General features: G+C 36.3%; 1 protein-coding gene across 2 annotated transcripts in view; it reads left to right on the top strand.

Annotated features, from left to right (window-relative positions):
• Window positions 1-16,065, top strand: part of MOB1B (MOB kinase activator 1B) — a 51,034-nt gene extending 34,969 nt beyond the window's left edge. For both annotated transcript variants that reach the window (XM_058547236.1, XM_058547237.1), the window contains 4 exons: window positions 5,723-5,816; window positions 10,925-11,058; window positions 13,375-13,538; window positions 15,828-16,065. In XM_058547236.1, coding sequence (XP_058403219.1) covers window positions 5,723-5,816; window positions 10,925-11,058; window positions 13,375-13,538; window positions 15,828-15,905 — 470 coding nt within the window. In that variant the 3' untranslated portion in view covers window positions 15,906-16,065. The remainder of the gene's footprint in view (window positions 1-5,722; window positions 5,817-10,924; window positions 11,059-13,374; window positions 13,539-15,827) is intronic.
• Window positions 16,066-16,294: the final 229 nt, after the last annotated feature.

Consider the following 16,294-nt stretch of genomic DNA (forward strand, 5'->3'; position numbering starts at 1 on the left):
AAAATCTAAGAAAGGCAGCGTAGAGCTTCTGTACTACATGAGATTCTGACTGTTAAGTATAAAAGCAGATCATCATTTTCTATCTGCGTTCTCTCTGTCTCAATTGCCAGAATTGAATGTCTGTACTACTGAAATGCCTAGAACTTCAGGAACTTCTGAAATTTCACGGGCATTTCACAGTTATAGCTGAACAAAAATTACTTTGAATTGAAGCATTAGAACATCCCCTTAGAACATATAATTCTGCTTTGAAAATATACCATTTGACTGAACTATTGGATTCTAAAATTTTCCTTATTTATAGTAATCTTCCCAAATGACACTTGATGAAGTGAATAGAGTTTGAGACTAGACATATTTCCACTCACGGACAGTGATTAAGTAAACATTTCAGGTACATAAAAGAGTGAAGGGAATTTGTTGATAAGATTGCCATCTTTTAATGGCCTTTTGGCTTCAATTCACTTGCCAAATAAAGATAAATGGTAGAAGATGGGAAATCTTTACAAATTCAACAATTAGTCTCACAGCTAGAAACCAAAGCCTAGTTTTGAACGTTGTGCTGCTACAAATAGTGATAGCTTACAGAAGATATAAAGAAAGTTCAGGGGTTCTGGAAAAAGCTGGATGGATGGCTTATAAATAATTTATGTGGCACAGAATCCTGAGGCCATATCTTTGTGGAAGGACACTAGGGTTTACTAAATGCCTACTTTATGGTAGACACACATATATTTTTTTTTGAGGAAGATTAGCCCTGAGCTAACATCTGTTGCCAATCTTCCTCTTTTTTTTTTTGCTGAGGAAGATTGGCGCTGGGCTAACATCCGTGCCCATCTTCCTCTACTTTATATGGGACGCCGCCACAGCATGGCTTGACAAGTGGTACGTTGGTGCATGCCCAAGATCTGAACCTGCGAACCCAGGGCCGCTGCAGTAGAGCGTGCAAACTTAACTGCTATGCAACTGGGCCAGCCCTAGACACGTATGTTTTTAGCACTCCAAAAGGAACCCAATTTTAAAGGCAGGAAAGTGAGGTTCAAGGAGGTTAAGTAACTCTACTGTTTTAAGTATAGGAGTTGGGATTCAAACTTATATGTCTTATTTCAAAGCCGTAAGTTGTCCTCTATTCCTGTGGAGGACAACTTAAGAGTTATTAAATTGCAGAGTCATTACTTAGTAAATTTTGGCTCATTGAGAGGTCAGAGGGCAGAGGAAAACTTGTAGGATTAAATTTAATGTAATGCTTATTATCGCTCTACTTTCATCAGCTATTAACTTTGACTACTTTTAAAGTCAATTTTTTTCTTTTGCTGCTCCAGAAAGTCTGAATTTAAAAAGCAAAGTGCTGTTCATGGGTAATTAACGGGATGAAAAGAGATCTTAGGACTGCGTAAATAAGAGGGACCAGGGGCTGAGGTCAAAGTCTTCATGTGTGGTATTTGTCCTCAAATATGTGGTTAAATGCTCCCTTTCTGCTTGAGAAACTTAAAAAGGTATATTTTTGCCCGAGAGAGTATAGGCAATAGGGTATTAGAGGCTGGATAGATAGATGTCAGCGGTTATTGTAACACTCCTTGTGGTTTCCTTGAGTTAATTTGTACTGAGTTCTTATTGACTGTTTGCTGTATATCAAAAGAAAGGGCACACTGAGGGAAGCTGTTTGCTTCCACAACTTGTACGTCCCATTATGAAAAACTCAAGTGATGTTTTCCCTATTAGCCTGTAAACTCAATGAGGACACAGGATTGGGTCAGTTTTGTTCCTTATTCTTAAGGGTCATGTATTGCCTGGAAAGAGGTAAAAATACTAATTTTTATTTGGGTCTTTGTTAAATCAAGGATGCTTGTGCTATACTCTAGCACAAGAGTTAACAAACTGTTTTTGTCAAGGGCCAGATAGTAAACATTTTAGGCTTTGCTCGCCATACGGACCGTGTCGCAACTATTCACCTCTGCTGCTATTGTGCAAAAGCTGTCATAGACAATATGTAACCAAACGGGCATGGTTGTATTCCGATAAAACTATTTATAAAAACAGGAGATGTGCCAGATTTGCCCTGTGGTCATAGTTTGCTGACCCCTGCTCTAGGGTAGGACTAAAATAATAATAAATGAATGTATAATTATCCAGCTAAAAGAGGAGAAAAATAGAATAATAAAAAATAATCCTAAAGAACATAAGAAAGAAAAGAAAAAGAATCATAACATGTAGGATAAATAGCTAATACTAAGACAGTAAATTGAAATCCAAATATTAGTAATTGTATTAAATGTAAAGGACAAAATGCTTCAATAAAAAAGACAAGAATTGTGTCAAGATGGTTATAAAACAAAACAAATCTAAATTCTGTTTCCAAGAGACATACTTTAAGTATACAGATATAGGTTGAAACTGAAAAGTTATACACTAGTCTAAAAAAAGCTGATATAGTCATGTTAATATCAGATAAAGTAGACCTCAAGGCAGAAAAATATTAATAAAGAGGGAGATTTTAAAATGGTAAATGGTTCAGTTCACAAAGAATATATGAAGTTCTGAATATGTGTCTTTAATAACCTCTCAAAAATATATTAAAATCAGTTGACTGAACTAAAAGAAGAAACAGACAAATCCACAGTCATAATGGGAGATTTAACTACTCCTCTTTCCGTAATAGATAGAAAGTATAGTGGAAAAACATCAATAAGGAATTAGAACAATTTGAGCAACGTGATTAACACTTGACCTGAGGGACTCATGACCTAAGCACCTCAAATTATACACATGCACGTTTTCAAAAATTGAAAGGATTGAAATCATATAACATACATTGTTTGACCATAGTGGCCATAGTGTTTAACTAGTGTTTAGCTAGAAATCAATGACAAAAAACTAGGAAATCTGTGTATGTTTGGAAAGAATAAATCTCAATGGAAATTAGAAAATATTTTGAACTGAAATATTATAAGGAAAATACTACATATAAAAACTTGTGGGATGTAGCTAAAGCTCTGTGAGAAGGAAATATAGAGCCTTATGTACATATATATGAAAAGAAAAAGTATTAAAAATTAATGATCCAAGCATAAATTACCAGAATTTAGAAAAACAATAGCAAATTAAATGCAAAGAAAGTTAAAAAAGGTTTTGGTAAAGATAAGAGCATGGGGCTGGCCTGGTGGCGTAGTGGTTAAGTTCGCACGCTCCACTTCAGCGGCCCAGGGTTTGCAGGCTCAAATCCTGTGCACAGGTCTATGCATTGCTCATCAAGCCATGTGTGGCGGCGTCCCACATGGAAAATAGAGGAAGATGGGCACAGATGTTAGCTCAGAGCTAATCTGCCTCAGCAAAAAGAGGAGGATTGGCAACAGATATTAGCTCAGAGCCAATCTTCCTCACCAAAAAAAAAAAAAAAAGATAAAAGCAGAAGTTAATAAAATAAAAAACAAACATACAATAAAGAAAATCAACAAAGCAAAAAAAGAAAAAACATTAGTTTTTTGAGAAGTCTAATAAAATTGATAACCCCTGGTAAGACTGATCAAGAAAAAATGAGAGAAAGGACAAATAACCAATATCAGGAATGAAAAAGTAATTATCACTACACATCTTACACAATATTAAAAGTCATGAGAGAATATGAAGAGGCTTCAAATTTATACCAGTAAATTTGAAAATTTAATTGAAAAGGACATATGTGTTGAAAAATTTGACTTACTAAAGTTGACACAAGAATAAAAAAATCTGAATAGACTTATAATTATTTTTAAAAATTGTAATCTAATTGAAAATCTTCCCACAATAGAAGTTTCCACCAAACATTTAAGGAAGAAATAACACCAGTCTTTTTCAAGCTGTTATACAGAATGGAGAAAATACTAGTTTTATGAACTCTACATGGACATTATAAGAAAGGAAACTAGGTTATCTGACTTAGGAACTTAGATGTAAAAATCTTAATAAAAATATTAGCAAATTGAATCTAGCAATACTTAAAAAGTATAACGCATCATGACCAAATTGAGCTTATTCCAGGAATACAAAGTTGGCTTAACATTTGAAAATAAATCAGTTGTAATTCATCACATTAACCAAAATAAAGGCAGAAGAAGAAACCATATGATCAACTCAATATATGCAGAAAAAACATTTGATAAAATTCAAAATCAATTCATAATAAAAAACTTGTCAAGTAATAGTTGAGAACTTTTTTCTGATAAAGCCTATCTATTTACAAAGAAAACTACAGCAAACATCGTACTTAATAGTGAAATGTTGATATGTTTTCTCAGATTAGGAATGAGTTAAGGATAGTCACTATCACTTTACCGGAGTCTTAGCCAATGCAGTAAGGCAGGAAAAAGAATAAAAGATATAATGAATGGAAAGGAAGAAAGAACATTTTCATTCATAGCCAATATGAATGAATGGTGAAAAACTGAAAGACCATGATTGTTATTACAACCATGGTTATTATTACCAATACGTGAATTTAAGAAGGTTGTTAGCTCTGAGGTCAATATAAAAAATTATGAATAGCATCAAAAATATCAGAAACCTAGGAGTAAATCCAGTGACACATATGGAAAACTATTCCTTTATTATTAGTGCTTTTTTGTGCCCATCTTAAGAAATATATCCATGCCAAAGGTCATGGACATATTTTTCTTTTTTTTTAATTTTTTTTAATTTTTTTTTTTTTTGTGAGGAAGATCAGCCCTGAGCTAACATCCATGCCAATCCTTCTCTTTTTGCTGAGGAAGACTGGCCCTAGTCTAGCATCTGTGCCCATCTTCCTCCACTTTATATGGGACGCTGCCACAGCATGGCCTGACAAGCGGTGCGTTGGTGCACGCCCGGGACCCGAACCCGGGCCACCAGCAGTGGAGCGCGCACGCTTAACTGCTACACCATGGGGCCAGCCCCCAATGGACATATTTTTCTATGCTCTTTTAAACTTTATTGTCCTGCCTTTCACATTTAGAGGTATGATCCACTTGGAATTGCTTTTTGGGTGTGGTGTGAGTGAAGAGTGAAGTTTTATTTTCCATAGAGATAACCAATAAACTCAGAACTGTTTATGAGAAGACTGTCCTTTGCCTATTCTTCAGTGACGGGTTTGTTATAAATCAAGTGTTTCTTCTATGCTTACATCTATTTCTGATCTCTTTTCCATTCCATTCGTCTACTAAGTCCACGCTGTTTTATTCATTGTGCTTTATAATTTTTGATATGCACCATGTTCTTCTTTAAGAATGTGTTGGATATTCTTAGCTCTTTGCATTTTCAAATAAATTTTAGCTTTTTTGATGGCTATGGAATGGCATCCCACTATCATTTAAATTTACAATTCCATGATTGCCAACATCTTTTCATATGCTTTTGACTATCTGGAAACTTTTTTGTGAAGTGCTGGTTCAAAACTGTCTCACATTTTTCTACTGTGTTGTCTTTTTCTTATTGATCTATAGGAGTTCTTTTTATATTCTGAACACAAGATTTTTGTGTTGGTTATATGTGTTGCAAATAATTTCTCCTACTTTGTGCTTGCCTTTTTACTCTCTTAAGGGATTCGCTTTAATAAACAGAAGCTCCTAATGTCAGTGTGGCCAAATATTGTGATTTCTGTGTATGCTTTTCACCTGTTTTTTGTAGAGGAAAGAACATGGATAAATCTAAGATTCTGCCTGAGTACAATTACAATTTAACTTGTTACTAATAACTGATATTTGCTTTGCAGCTGTGGATTTCTTCAATCAGATCAACATGCTTTATGGAACCATCACAGATTTCTGTACAGAGGAAAGTTGTCCGGTGATGTCAGCTGGCCCAAAGTAAGACATGGTTCATGACCAGTTCTCATTTTTACTTTTATAGTTCTTAGATAAGAAGAAAGTTTCTGACCATATAATTTCTCTACTTAGCATCTCCTTCAGTGGTTCACCCATGACTAATATATTCAGTCCAGATTCTTTAGCCTGAGCTTTATGGCCCTCCCTATATTGTCCTCCATCATGCTTTTCCTCTGTTTGCTTGTGTATCTCCTCTGGTCTATCCAAACTAGGTTACTGGAAATGCTTTGCTTTTCTCTCCATTACTTATACTTTGAAAACTTACTCATTTTGTTCTTCTCTTGGATATTTTTCTTCTTTTCCCATACCTCTTCTATCATCATCTGCTAATATTTCAAAAAATCTTACCCATCTTCAATGCCTACATCAAATGCTTCTTTCTCCATGAAACCTTCTGATTTCTTCAGACTAGATGGGATCTTTCTATTTAACTTTTTTGTCTTTATGGTTGTGTTTCTCTGTTACATTATACTTATACTTTATACTTATACATGTTTTATTTTACCTGTTGGATTTGTTCTTCTGGTGCAAGAACAGTGCCTGCTACCTAGTTAGCACTCAATAAGTGTTGCTTAGACCAATAAATTTTTGAAACTGGATTTTATTATTACTATGGCTGATAATAACAATGGCAGCTACCATTTATTTTATGCTACCTAAATGTAAGGCCTTTCATGCATCATGTCTTTTCCTTCATACAGCAGCCCTATGAGGTAAGAAAACTATTGTTATCCTCATTTTAACAGGAAAAGAAATTGAGTCTGAGAAAGGTTAAGTAACATGTCCAAGGTCCTGTTATCTAGAAACAGGCAGAACTAGGGTTGAAATTCAGGTCTCTCTGATTCTATTGCCTGTACTCTTAAATTGCTACATTGTATTATTTTCTTATAAGAAATATTAATTGATGCTTATAGGGCACGTATAGAGAGAAATTTTATTTTTAGTGTTGACTTTTTATAAAGTATATTCTCCCTCCTAATTATATACAAGGTATAAATATCAAAACAAAACAAATTGCCCAAACTTACTCATGCTTAGGAGTATTATAAGTAGTGACCTTAGATTGCCATTCATTTATTGTACGGGTGCTTTCATTGCTCAGATTATTTTTGGTAACTTTTAAATTGCAGTATCAGAGTCAGATCACTAGCCACCCAAAAGATTCAGTTTTATTACTTCATCATCATACTTTACTTTTTGACCAAGTTCACTTATTGAATGAAATATTACCTAGTTGGAGTCATTTACCTTGTTCCTCAGATTGACTACAAAAGAGCTTAGGTGTTTCTCAGAATCCAGTGCTTTTAAAAAGAATTGACAATTTGTCATCATCAAAGATGTTCAAAATAATACGCTTTGAATATTTCTTAAGGTAATTTTTTGAAAAGAACGTATTTTCAAACATACTGAAAATAACTTATTTTCAAACTATTGCAAACTTCAAATCTTCAAATAATTTTAAGGGTACAGAAAAGTTGCCAGAACAGCACAAAGAACTCCCATATCCCTGCACAAAGAACTCCCATATCCCTTTCATCCAGATTCCCCAATTATTAATATTTTACTGCATTTGCTTTATTACCTACTCTCTCTCTATATGTATACTCATTAACATTAATTTTTTCTGAACCTTTTGAGCAAGTTATAGACATTATGCTCCTTTATCCTGACACATTCAACTGTGATTTTCCAAAAACAAGGATACTCTTCTACATAACCAGCATACAGACCCTTCAAATCACTTCCTCCAGTCCATAGACACCATTCATATTTCATCAGCTGCCTCAACAGTATCTGTTTTTTCTTTCTGATCCAGGATCCTATCTAGGAAAATGTATTGCATTTGTTTGACTTATCTCTTCAGGTACCTTCAATTTGGAATAGTTCCTCAGTCTTTCCCTGTATTGGCCTCTGTGCAGAAAAGAGTTGACATAGCAGGCCTCTCTGCTATCTCTTGAAAGGTCTGCTTGCAAGGTTGGTCCTTGGATGGCATCTGGGAATTTGGATTTCGGAAGCTTCCCACCGCCCTAACTGTTAAGAGTGGCTCACTGTGTCTAAACTGTTTGTACAAATGACATGGCTTATGCTTTCCTTGTGGGAGTCTGGAATTCTGGTATGTGCATGCAGAGGGTGCCTACCTCACCATCTCCCAATAGAGACACTGAGTCTCTAATGAGCTTTCCTGGTAGACAGTAGTTAAGCCGTGTTATCACAACTCAGTCTTGGGGGAGTTAAGCACATCTGGTGTGACGCCACTGAGAGAGGACTCTTGGAAGCTTGTGCCTGGTTTCCTCTGGACTTGGCCCCATTTGCCTTTTCCCTTGGCTGATTTTGGTTTGTGTTATTTCACTGTAATAAATCATAGCTGGGAGTACAACCATATGCTGAGTTCTGTAAGTCCTCTTAGCAAATCATCAAATGTGGCAGTGGTCTTGGGGAGCCTGACACATTCTGTCTGATGTTTCCTTATGACCACATTCAGGCCTTGCATTCTTGGCAGGAACACCACAAAAATGATACTTGTTTTCTCAGTGGATCATATCAGGAGGCATTCACTATCTACCATCCATCACTAGTGATGTTAACCCTGATTACCTTATCATACTAGTTTTTGCAAGGTTTCTTCATCTCAAATCTGTCATTTTCCCATTTGCAGTTGATTAGTATTTTATTGGGAATTTTTCCGATAATACACCAACATCTTGTTCCTGTGAACTAGGGAGAATCACTGCCACTTAGAATAATGCTCTGATCACTTTCCCCATGGAAACCTTATCTAAATAGATGGTATAAGAAGAATGTACCTAGTTCTTCAAAAGTTACAGGCACAGGGTCTCTGTAAAAATACTACAAAAATGGAAAATGATCTCCTTCCTTATCTCCTTCCTTCCTTCTTCCATTCTCCTTCCTTCCTTTCTTCCTTCCATCGTCTCAACTTCCTTTCTTCCTTTTTTTCTTTCTGTCCTTCTCCTTCCTTCCCTTCCCTCCTTCCACCTACCCTCCCTTTCTTCCTGTTTTTTTGAGAATTTTAACTTTTGTCTATTATTAGTGCTGAGAAGATGTGTTGTCGTCATGGTTTGCCATCTTTACCAGCAGATGCTCAGGATTGTACCAAGGAGAGGTATTTTTTAATAGCTTAGCACTGGCCCCTTGCAAAGTGGTATTGAGTGATGGTTCATAGGATTTTGTCCTCATTCACTTTTTATTATTATTATTAATCAAGAAATGAATGAATATTCATTTGGAGTTGGAAGTGAATATTTTGGAGTTTGCAGTTTTGAATCATGCCATGATGACAAATAAATGTCAAAGAGAATGGTCTGTCAAAGGTGAAATAAAAAAATCAAAGGAGCAAAATAGAGTTACAAGATGAAGTCATCTTAAGTATAAACATTACAAAAGGAAAAGAAAGGATCAGAGAATTATAGTTACAAACTCTAGAAGTATAAGCAATATACAGTTTTTTTTATTTTTCAAAAAGCCTTAGGATATTGAAAGTTGGTATTTTTTTAAAAGCTTCAGGATATTGAAAATGATTTTTTGGTTTACTGTGTCTGCTTCTGATTTTTGCATTAAAAAATAAATATGGAACACCTAAAAGTCATTAACAAAATGAAAAACATGATTGTGAGGGAAAGGCAAAATTGCTAAGATTTCTTAACATGATGGAGAAAACATGGATGAGTCTCTTTCTTGAAGTAAAGAGTAATGATGGTTAAAAGTCCTGCTATCCATGGTCTCTATCTCCTAAGAGGATCAAATGAAAATAGGCTTAAGTCACACTCAGGACTTTAGATTTATATTAGGAAGAACCTCTTGACTGTGAAAGTGATTAAACAGTGGAATAGGATGCCAAGAAGTGTTGGAGAATCTCCTCTTGGACACCTTCCAAATAGATTTGACAGTCAGCCCTGTTGCCTAGGGTTGGCAATAAGGTATGCTGGCATAATGTTTATTCAGGTGTATCCTGTTTAGGTTTTTTTTATTGTTCAGGTGTAAGTAGCTATGATTAAATAGAAAGCATCCTTATTTATCCTATCTCAAGATAATTTCATAGTTTAAAATAACCTGTAGGATTTTTCCATTATATTTTCCTTCATCTCCTTTGCTAGGCTAACTGACCTATCATTCTGCCAGTCCGAACTCTGGGACAAGCTTAGAAAAACACAGTTGATTCAGAGAGAGAAGCTAAGTGGCAGAAGTAACCTTTTGGAAACTAGAAAACTAAGTGCTAGTTCAGTTTAGAGATTTTTATACTTTGGAGTTTCAGCTGTGTGCTTATTCTTTATCCTAAAATTCAGGTTGTGGTTGTGTGTGTGTGTGTGTATGTGTGTGTAAGTAACTCTATTAGCATTCTTTTACTGTTTTTGCTTACTCATTTACAAGTCTATCTTCTCTACTAGTCTATTCTCTTTGAGAACAGGGAAAGTGTCTTTCATTTTGGTGTCCCTTGTTCAAGACCAATATTCCTTGACACAGTATTTCTCACATGTTAGGTGGACATTAAATGTTTATATACCAAAGAATAGTGTTCTATTAATACCCAAATCCTATAGGCATCTTTATTTGGATTGCTGCTTTTCTTTAAAGGCATGCTTAGCTCTTCAACCAAATGTATTCAAATATTAAATCATTCTCTTCTTCATTCATCTTACTTTGGAGCTTCCTGTGTCATTCTCTATCCTTAACTCAAAATTTAAAGCCCCAAGTTAAAATAAGGAGAGATGTTTTTCAAGGAAGAAAAACAACTGTAAAGATTAAAGATGGTCATCATAGAAGTGGGAAATAAGCTAGATTTTCTACTATGGCAATGTACAATTCTAAAATGTAAACGCTATATATGAAGGAAAGCTCATAAAAAATGAGTTTTATGGGATCTGCTTAGTTTGAATTGTGATAAATACAAAATAGTCCAGTAGCAATTAAAAATGCTAAATTTAAATGCCAAATGTGAAAAGTCTTTATTGGGAGGAGCAGATTGTTTAAAAGGTGTCCTATATACATTCATAATACACATACACATATAAAATACACACACTATATATAGATATATACTGATATTCTGTGTGCTGTTTATCTTTCCAATACAGATATGAGTATCATTGGGCAGATGGAACAAACATAAAGAAGCCTATTAAGTGCTCTGCGCCAAAGTATATTGATTACCTGATGACTTGGGTTCAGGACCAGTTGGATGATGAGACATTATTTCCATCAAAAATTGGTATAATTGTTTTGTATAATTGGGATCCATCATGATGTATCTAATTTTATATGTTTCTAGAGCTTACTGGCTCTCTATTCCAGGAACCATACTGGATTACCATACCTATCAAAATATTTCTAATCTTATACATTTAAAAGTGTCCTTTTTCATACGAAGTTTATCATGAACGTTAAGGTAAAACTCCCTTAATTTTAAACAATGAGAAGATCAAAATCTGGCTGTTATGGAAAAAAGAGACTGGATATTGGGTAGGCAGTCAATATCATCTGCTCCAGTCATCCATTTCTTGTTTAGGGAAGGAGTTTTATGACACATATCCAGTCTTACATTATATTTGTGGCAAAGAGGTAATTTGAATTTATGACCCACAGTGTGAATCTTACAGAGTGTGAAATCAAGCTAGGTGAGGAGAAAACAAGAAGATTTGAGGAGTTGGCCTGTTATCAACTGAGTGACTTTTGCTTTTTCATATTTGCTCTTAAAGGCTGACCTTTCAAGTGGAAATTGTTCACATCTAGACAGTTCATATGATTTTACCTTCTCAAACTTCTTACAACTGTGTTTTCTGAAAAAATTAAGAATTTGCTCTTCTAACAGTAGACAACTTTTTGACTATACTTTATGCTTTTAGTTTTTAGAAGGGTGTGGTGCGGGAGATAGCAATGTAAATAGCTGCTGTTATTATGGATTGTTTTAAACTCATTTGTTGAATGCTTTGCTTTGGAGCCTTTATAATAAAAGATCTATTTTTCAAAACTGCATTACGTGGATAAGTGCCCTCACCTTATCTTTTATCACCCATAATATGTTTTTTAACTTTTTATTTTGACTCAGTTTCAGACTTTTAGAAAATTTTTAAGAATCATGCAAAGAATCCCTGAATATCCTTCTTCCAGATTCTTTAGTTGCCAATGTTTTACCACATTTGCTTTCTGTCTCTCCCTCCCTCCCCTCCCCCACAATCTTTCTTTTCCCTGAACTGTTTGAGAGTAAGTTGCATATATGTTGCACCTTTATTCGTACGTGCTTCAATGTATATTTCCTTAGAAAATCACAGTATAACTATCAAAATCAGGAAATTAACCCCAACACTATTGTATAATTTACAGATTTCATTCAGATTTTTCACAATTTCCCAATAATATCTTTTATAATGAAAGAAAATCTTTGACATTTGTTTTCATTCAGTTGTCATGTCTCTTTAGCCTCTTTTAATGTGGAATATGTGTACTTCAGTCTTTTTTGGTTTTTCATGACGCTGATATTTTTGAAGAGTGTAGGCATACTATTTTATATAGTATGGTTTGTCTTATGTTTCCTTGTGACCTATAATATTTTTAAATGAGCAGTGGGCAATGTGATGACATTGAACCCAGTAGTATCAGTATTTGGCTTGTGTTTTGCCAATCTGGATCATTTAGCTAGTGTAACAAAGGATATGGAATTTTTAGTTTATATTTGTTTAATGCTGTAAAAGTGTTCTAATTCATAAAACAATGAGCCTAGTGGAGTAAGACTGCAGATAATTTCAGGATAAATGTAGAGCTGGAGTAGTAATGAAATAATTTCCATAGAAAGAAATATAAAAATATATTACAAGCCTTTTAAACAAAACTGAACATGGTTAATATATTATTTGTGTTCAGCAAATATTTGTATCGAGACTTTTTGTGTGTGTGTGTGTGAGGGAGATCAGCCCTGAGCTAACATCCATGCTAATCCTCCTCTTTTTGCTGAGGAAGACCGGCTCTGAGATAACATCTATTGCCAATCCTCCTCCTTTTTTTTTTTCCCCCAAAGCCCCCAGTAGATAGTTGTATGTCATAGTTGCACATCCTTCTAGTTGCTGTATGTGGGACGTGGCCTCAGCATGGCTGGAGAAGTGGTGCGTCAGTGCGCGCCCGGGATCTGAACCCGGGCTGCCAGCAGTGGAGCGCGCGCACTTAACCGCTAAGCCACGGGGCCGGCCCCGTATCGAGACTTCATGTTAAGAAATCTGAAGATCTGAGTGTGAGTTTTAGCTCCATTACCATCTTAGGAATTTATTTGTTTCATTTTAGTAAAGTGGTTATATATTAGAGGCATAAAGGGCTATACTGAAGACTAGTTCTTATTCCAGAGATGCTTTGAAGTTTATTTTCGTTCATGATATGTTGAGAACTTCTGTAACTACAGTGGGCATATTAAGTAGTAATTCATAAATACTTCTTTTCAACTTTGTCTTAGTAATTTATGTTGTCATTTGCTGACAAACTCATATTGCCTTGTTCTCATCTCTTGTTAATAGAGGGGGTTGTTTATCTATTTTACTAGGTGTCCCATTCCCGAAGAATTTCATGTCTGTGGCAAAAACTATACTCAAACGCCTCTTCAGGGTTTATGCTCATATTTATCATCAGCATTTCGACCCTGTGATCCAGCTTCAGGAGGAAGCGCATCTCAATACATCTTTCAAGCACTTTATCTTTTTTGTCCAGGTGAGTTGGATTAGGAGGCTTTTTTTGCTCAGTAAAAGCAGTTACCTACGGAGTTCTGTGGTGAACACTGCATCCATACTGTCAAGGTAAAATTTGCCATATCTCTTTAGTCTTCATCCTCTTCTATACTTGCCATGATGATAACGACTGGCCTTCTGTTTCTCAATTCCGTTCATCTCCAAGCTGGTGGCATGCAAATCTAAAATGGATCTCAGAGGATTTGCCTTGGATTTACTTCATTTAACAGGCCATATGGAGGGACTGAAGAACGAACCTAGCCGGTTTGGCAGACCTACAGATGAACTTGGTCTCTTGAGCATTTTAGCACTCTTCCTACTCTTCTGTCTACCCTGGATTTTTTTTAGCATACTCTGGCCTGGAAATGGGCTTTGAATATCACACCTTTTTTTTTCTCCTTTTTTGGACCATATTCTGAATGATTTTTAAGTTAGGTACTGACCATTATGTTCAAAAGGGGAAAATGTCCCAAAGAGTGTTGCTGTCCCAGAGGCCCATTAGTCTTTGCCCTGACTCCTTAGTTGACCTCCTCTTCCTTCTCTCGAGTTCTTAGTGATGTAGACTAAGAGGAGGGAGGCTGTTCTTATCCTGCTATAATAATTAGAGAACTAACAGGCGGGAGTGAAAAAGAGGTGGAAACGGATAAGCTAACCCCCTTTTTTCTGGTGGAAGTTGAGAGGGCAGGTGGTAGGCAGAAGTCCAAGGCTTGAATCAGTGTTGTTTTTGTACTTCTGTGGGCATATACTTACAAATGCCTTCTCCACACCTCATCTCCACTAACGAAAAATGTGTCAGTTCCCTCTATACACACTCTTGACATGAAGGCACCCCTTTTGTGTCTTTTTTTTTTTAATTTATTTTTTTCCCCCAAAGCCCCAGTAGATAGTTGTATGTCATAGCTGCACAGCCTTCTAGTTGCTGTATGTGGGACGCGGCCCCAGCATGGCCGGAGAAGCGGCACGTAGGTGCGTGCCCGGGATCCGAACCCGGGCAGCCAGCATCGGAGCACGCGCACTTAACCGCTAAGACACAGGGCCGGCTCCCTTTTGTGTCTTAATTTCACCTACATGAACACATTTTAGGAGATCTTGCCAAAACTGTTGCTCTGAGCAATTACTTTACTGTGGTATTCCATCTACAGACACCTGTGGAAACAAAGGAAAACTTGATCTTAAAGTTTGCATGTGTGCTTTGGTTTAGGCAGAACGTGATTACTGAAGTTCAGGTTTTAGTGGTTTAGGAGAGGATATTCTCCCACCAGAAGGGTTAGTTTTACTCTACTGTATGATCTTAAAGTGCACTGTATCTACCAACTCCTAGCAAATAGTAGGGGATCGATAACGTGACATTCACCACATCTGAGCCTATTTATATCTCAGGACACTGTGACTTTCTTAAAGGTAGGTCCCTTAGTTATACATTATCACATACTGCTGATTGAGTAAGAGGGGCCTCTGCTCTGGGTCTCAATTTAGAGAATCCCTCCCTGGTCTTTCTGCAGCTGTATTCCCCACAGAGTGTGAGGAGTCCACAGGGCCAAGAACATACCTACGCACATTCCTCAACTGACTCTTTTACTCTTCATATAGTGCTGAAATTTGCCTGAGATGCATCTTTTTGGTCCCTGCTTGGTTGACTATATCTAAATGGTGCCCAGGGGGGCTGGCCCCGTGGTGCAAGTGGTTAAGTGTGCGCACTCCACTGCCGCGGCCCGGGGTTCACCAGTTCAGATCCAGGGCGCGCACCGACGCACTGCTTGGCAAGCCATGCTGTGGCGGCGTCCCATATAAAGTGGAGGAAGATGGGCACGGATGTTAGCCCAGGGCCAGTCTTCCTCAGCAAAAAAAGAGGAGGATTGGCAGATGTTAGCACAGGGCTGATCTTCCTCACACACACAAAAAAAAATTGGTGCCCAGGTTATTCGTTTTAACAGGAAGCAGCAACTCCCATTTATTGAGTGTTTAGTTTATGCCAGGGGTTACATGAAGTGGTTAACATACAGTATCACATTTAGTCCCCACAATAATTTTATGAGGTAGGGGGATCTATCCTAATATTGTGACAGATGTAAAATGTAATAATATCAGAAGTAGTTGAGTGATTTGCCTAAGACACAGAGCTAGGGAATAGAAAAAAACTTTTTGAAAAAAAATTTCACTTTTATTTACTTTAAAAGTTAATTTCTAACAAATGTTAATAGAAATCTGCTTTGGAATTAGATGTAAGTAATATGTTTTTATTATTTCTTCTGCCTGTCTTTATCATGCATAGGAATTCAACCTTATTGATAGAAGAGAACTTGCACCACTCCAAGAACTGATTGAAAAACTCACCTCAAAGGACAGATAAAAGGATGCAGAGCTGTATGAATTGTTCCTCAAATGAAACTGTGTGGAGTGTATTTGGATTTTGTTGTATTTTATCTCAGTTGTTTTTGTCTTAGGTTTGGGGGGCTTATTTGGGTTCCTTTTTCTTTATTCTGAATAAATGAAACCATATTCATATTCTATTGCTAGAGGAAGCCAAGAACCATTATTGATAGGGGTAAATATTGCCTTAGTGGCATAAAGTGTTTTCATTTTTTTTTTTTTTGACTTGGTTTTGGTTACTTGTGGAATTTTTGATAATATGGTGTGTTGAAAGAAAATGCTTATTGATTGGACTGCTGATGGATGGGGGTTCTGTGTTGTGTAAATTGTGGCTGATTTTTGAAGTCCCTGAAAGACTTGTTTTTAAGT

Source organism: Diceros bicornis, chromosome 8 (assembly GCF_020826845.1).
Source record: "Diceros bicornis minor isolate mBicDic1 chromosome 8, mDicBic1.mat.cur, whole genome shotgun sequence".
Lineage (NCBI taxonomy): Eukaryota > Metazoa > Chordata > Mammalia > Perissodactyla > Rhinocerotidae > Diceros > Diceros bicornis.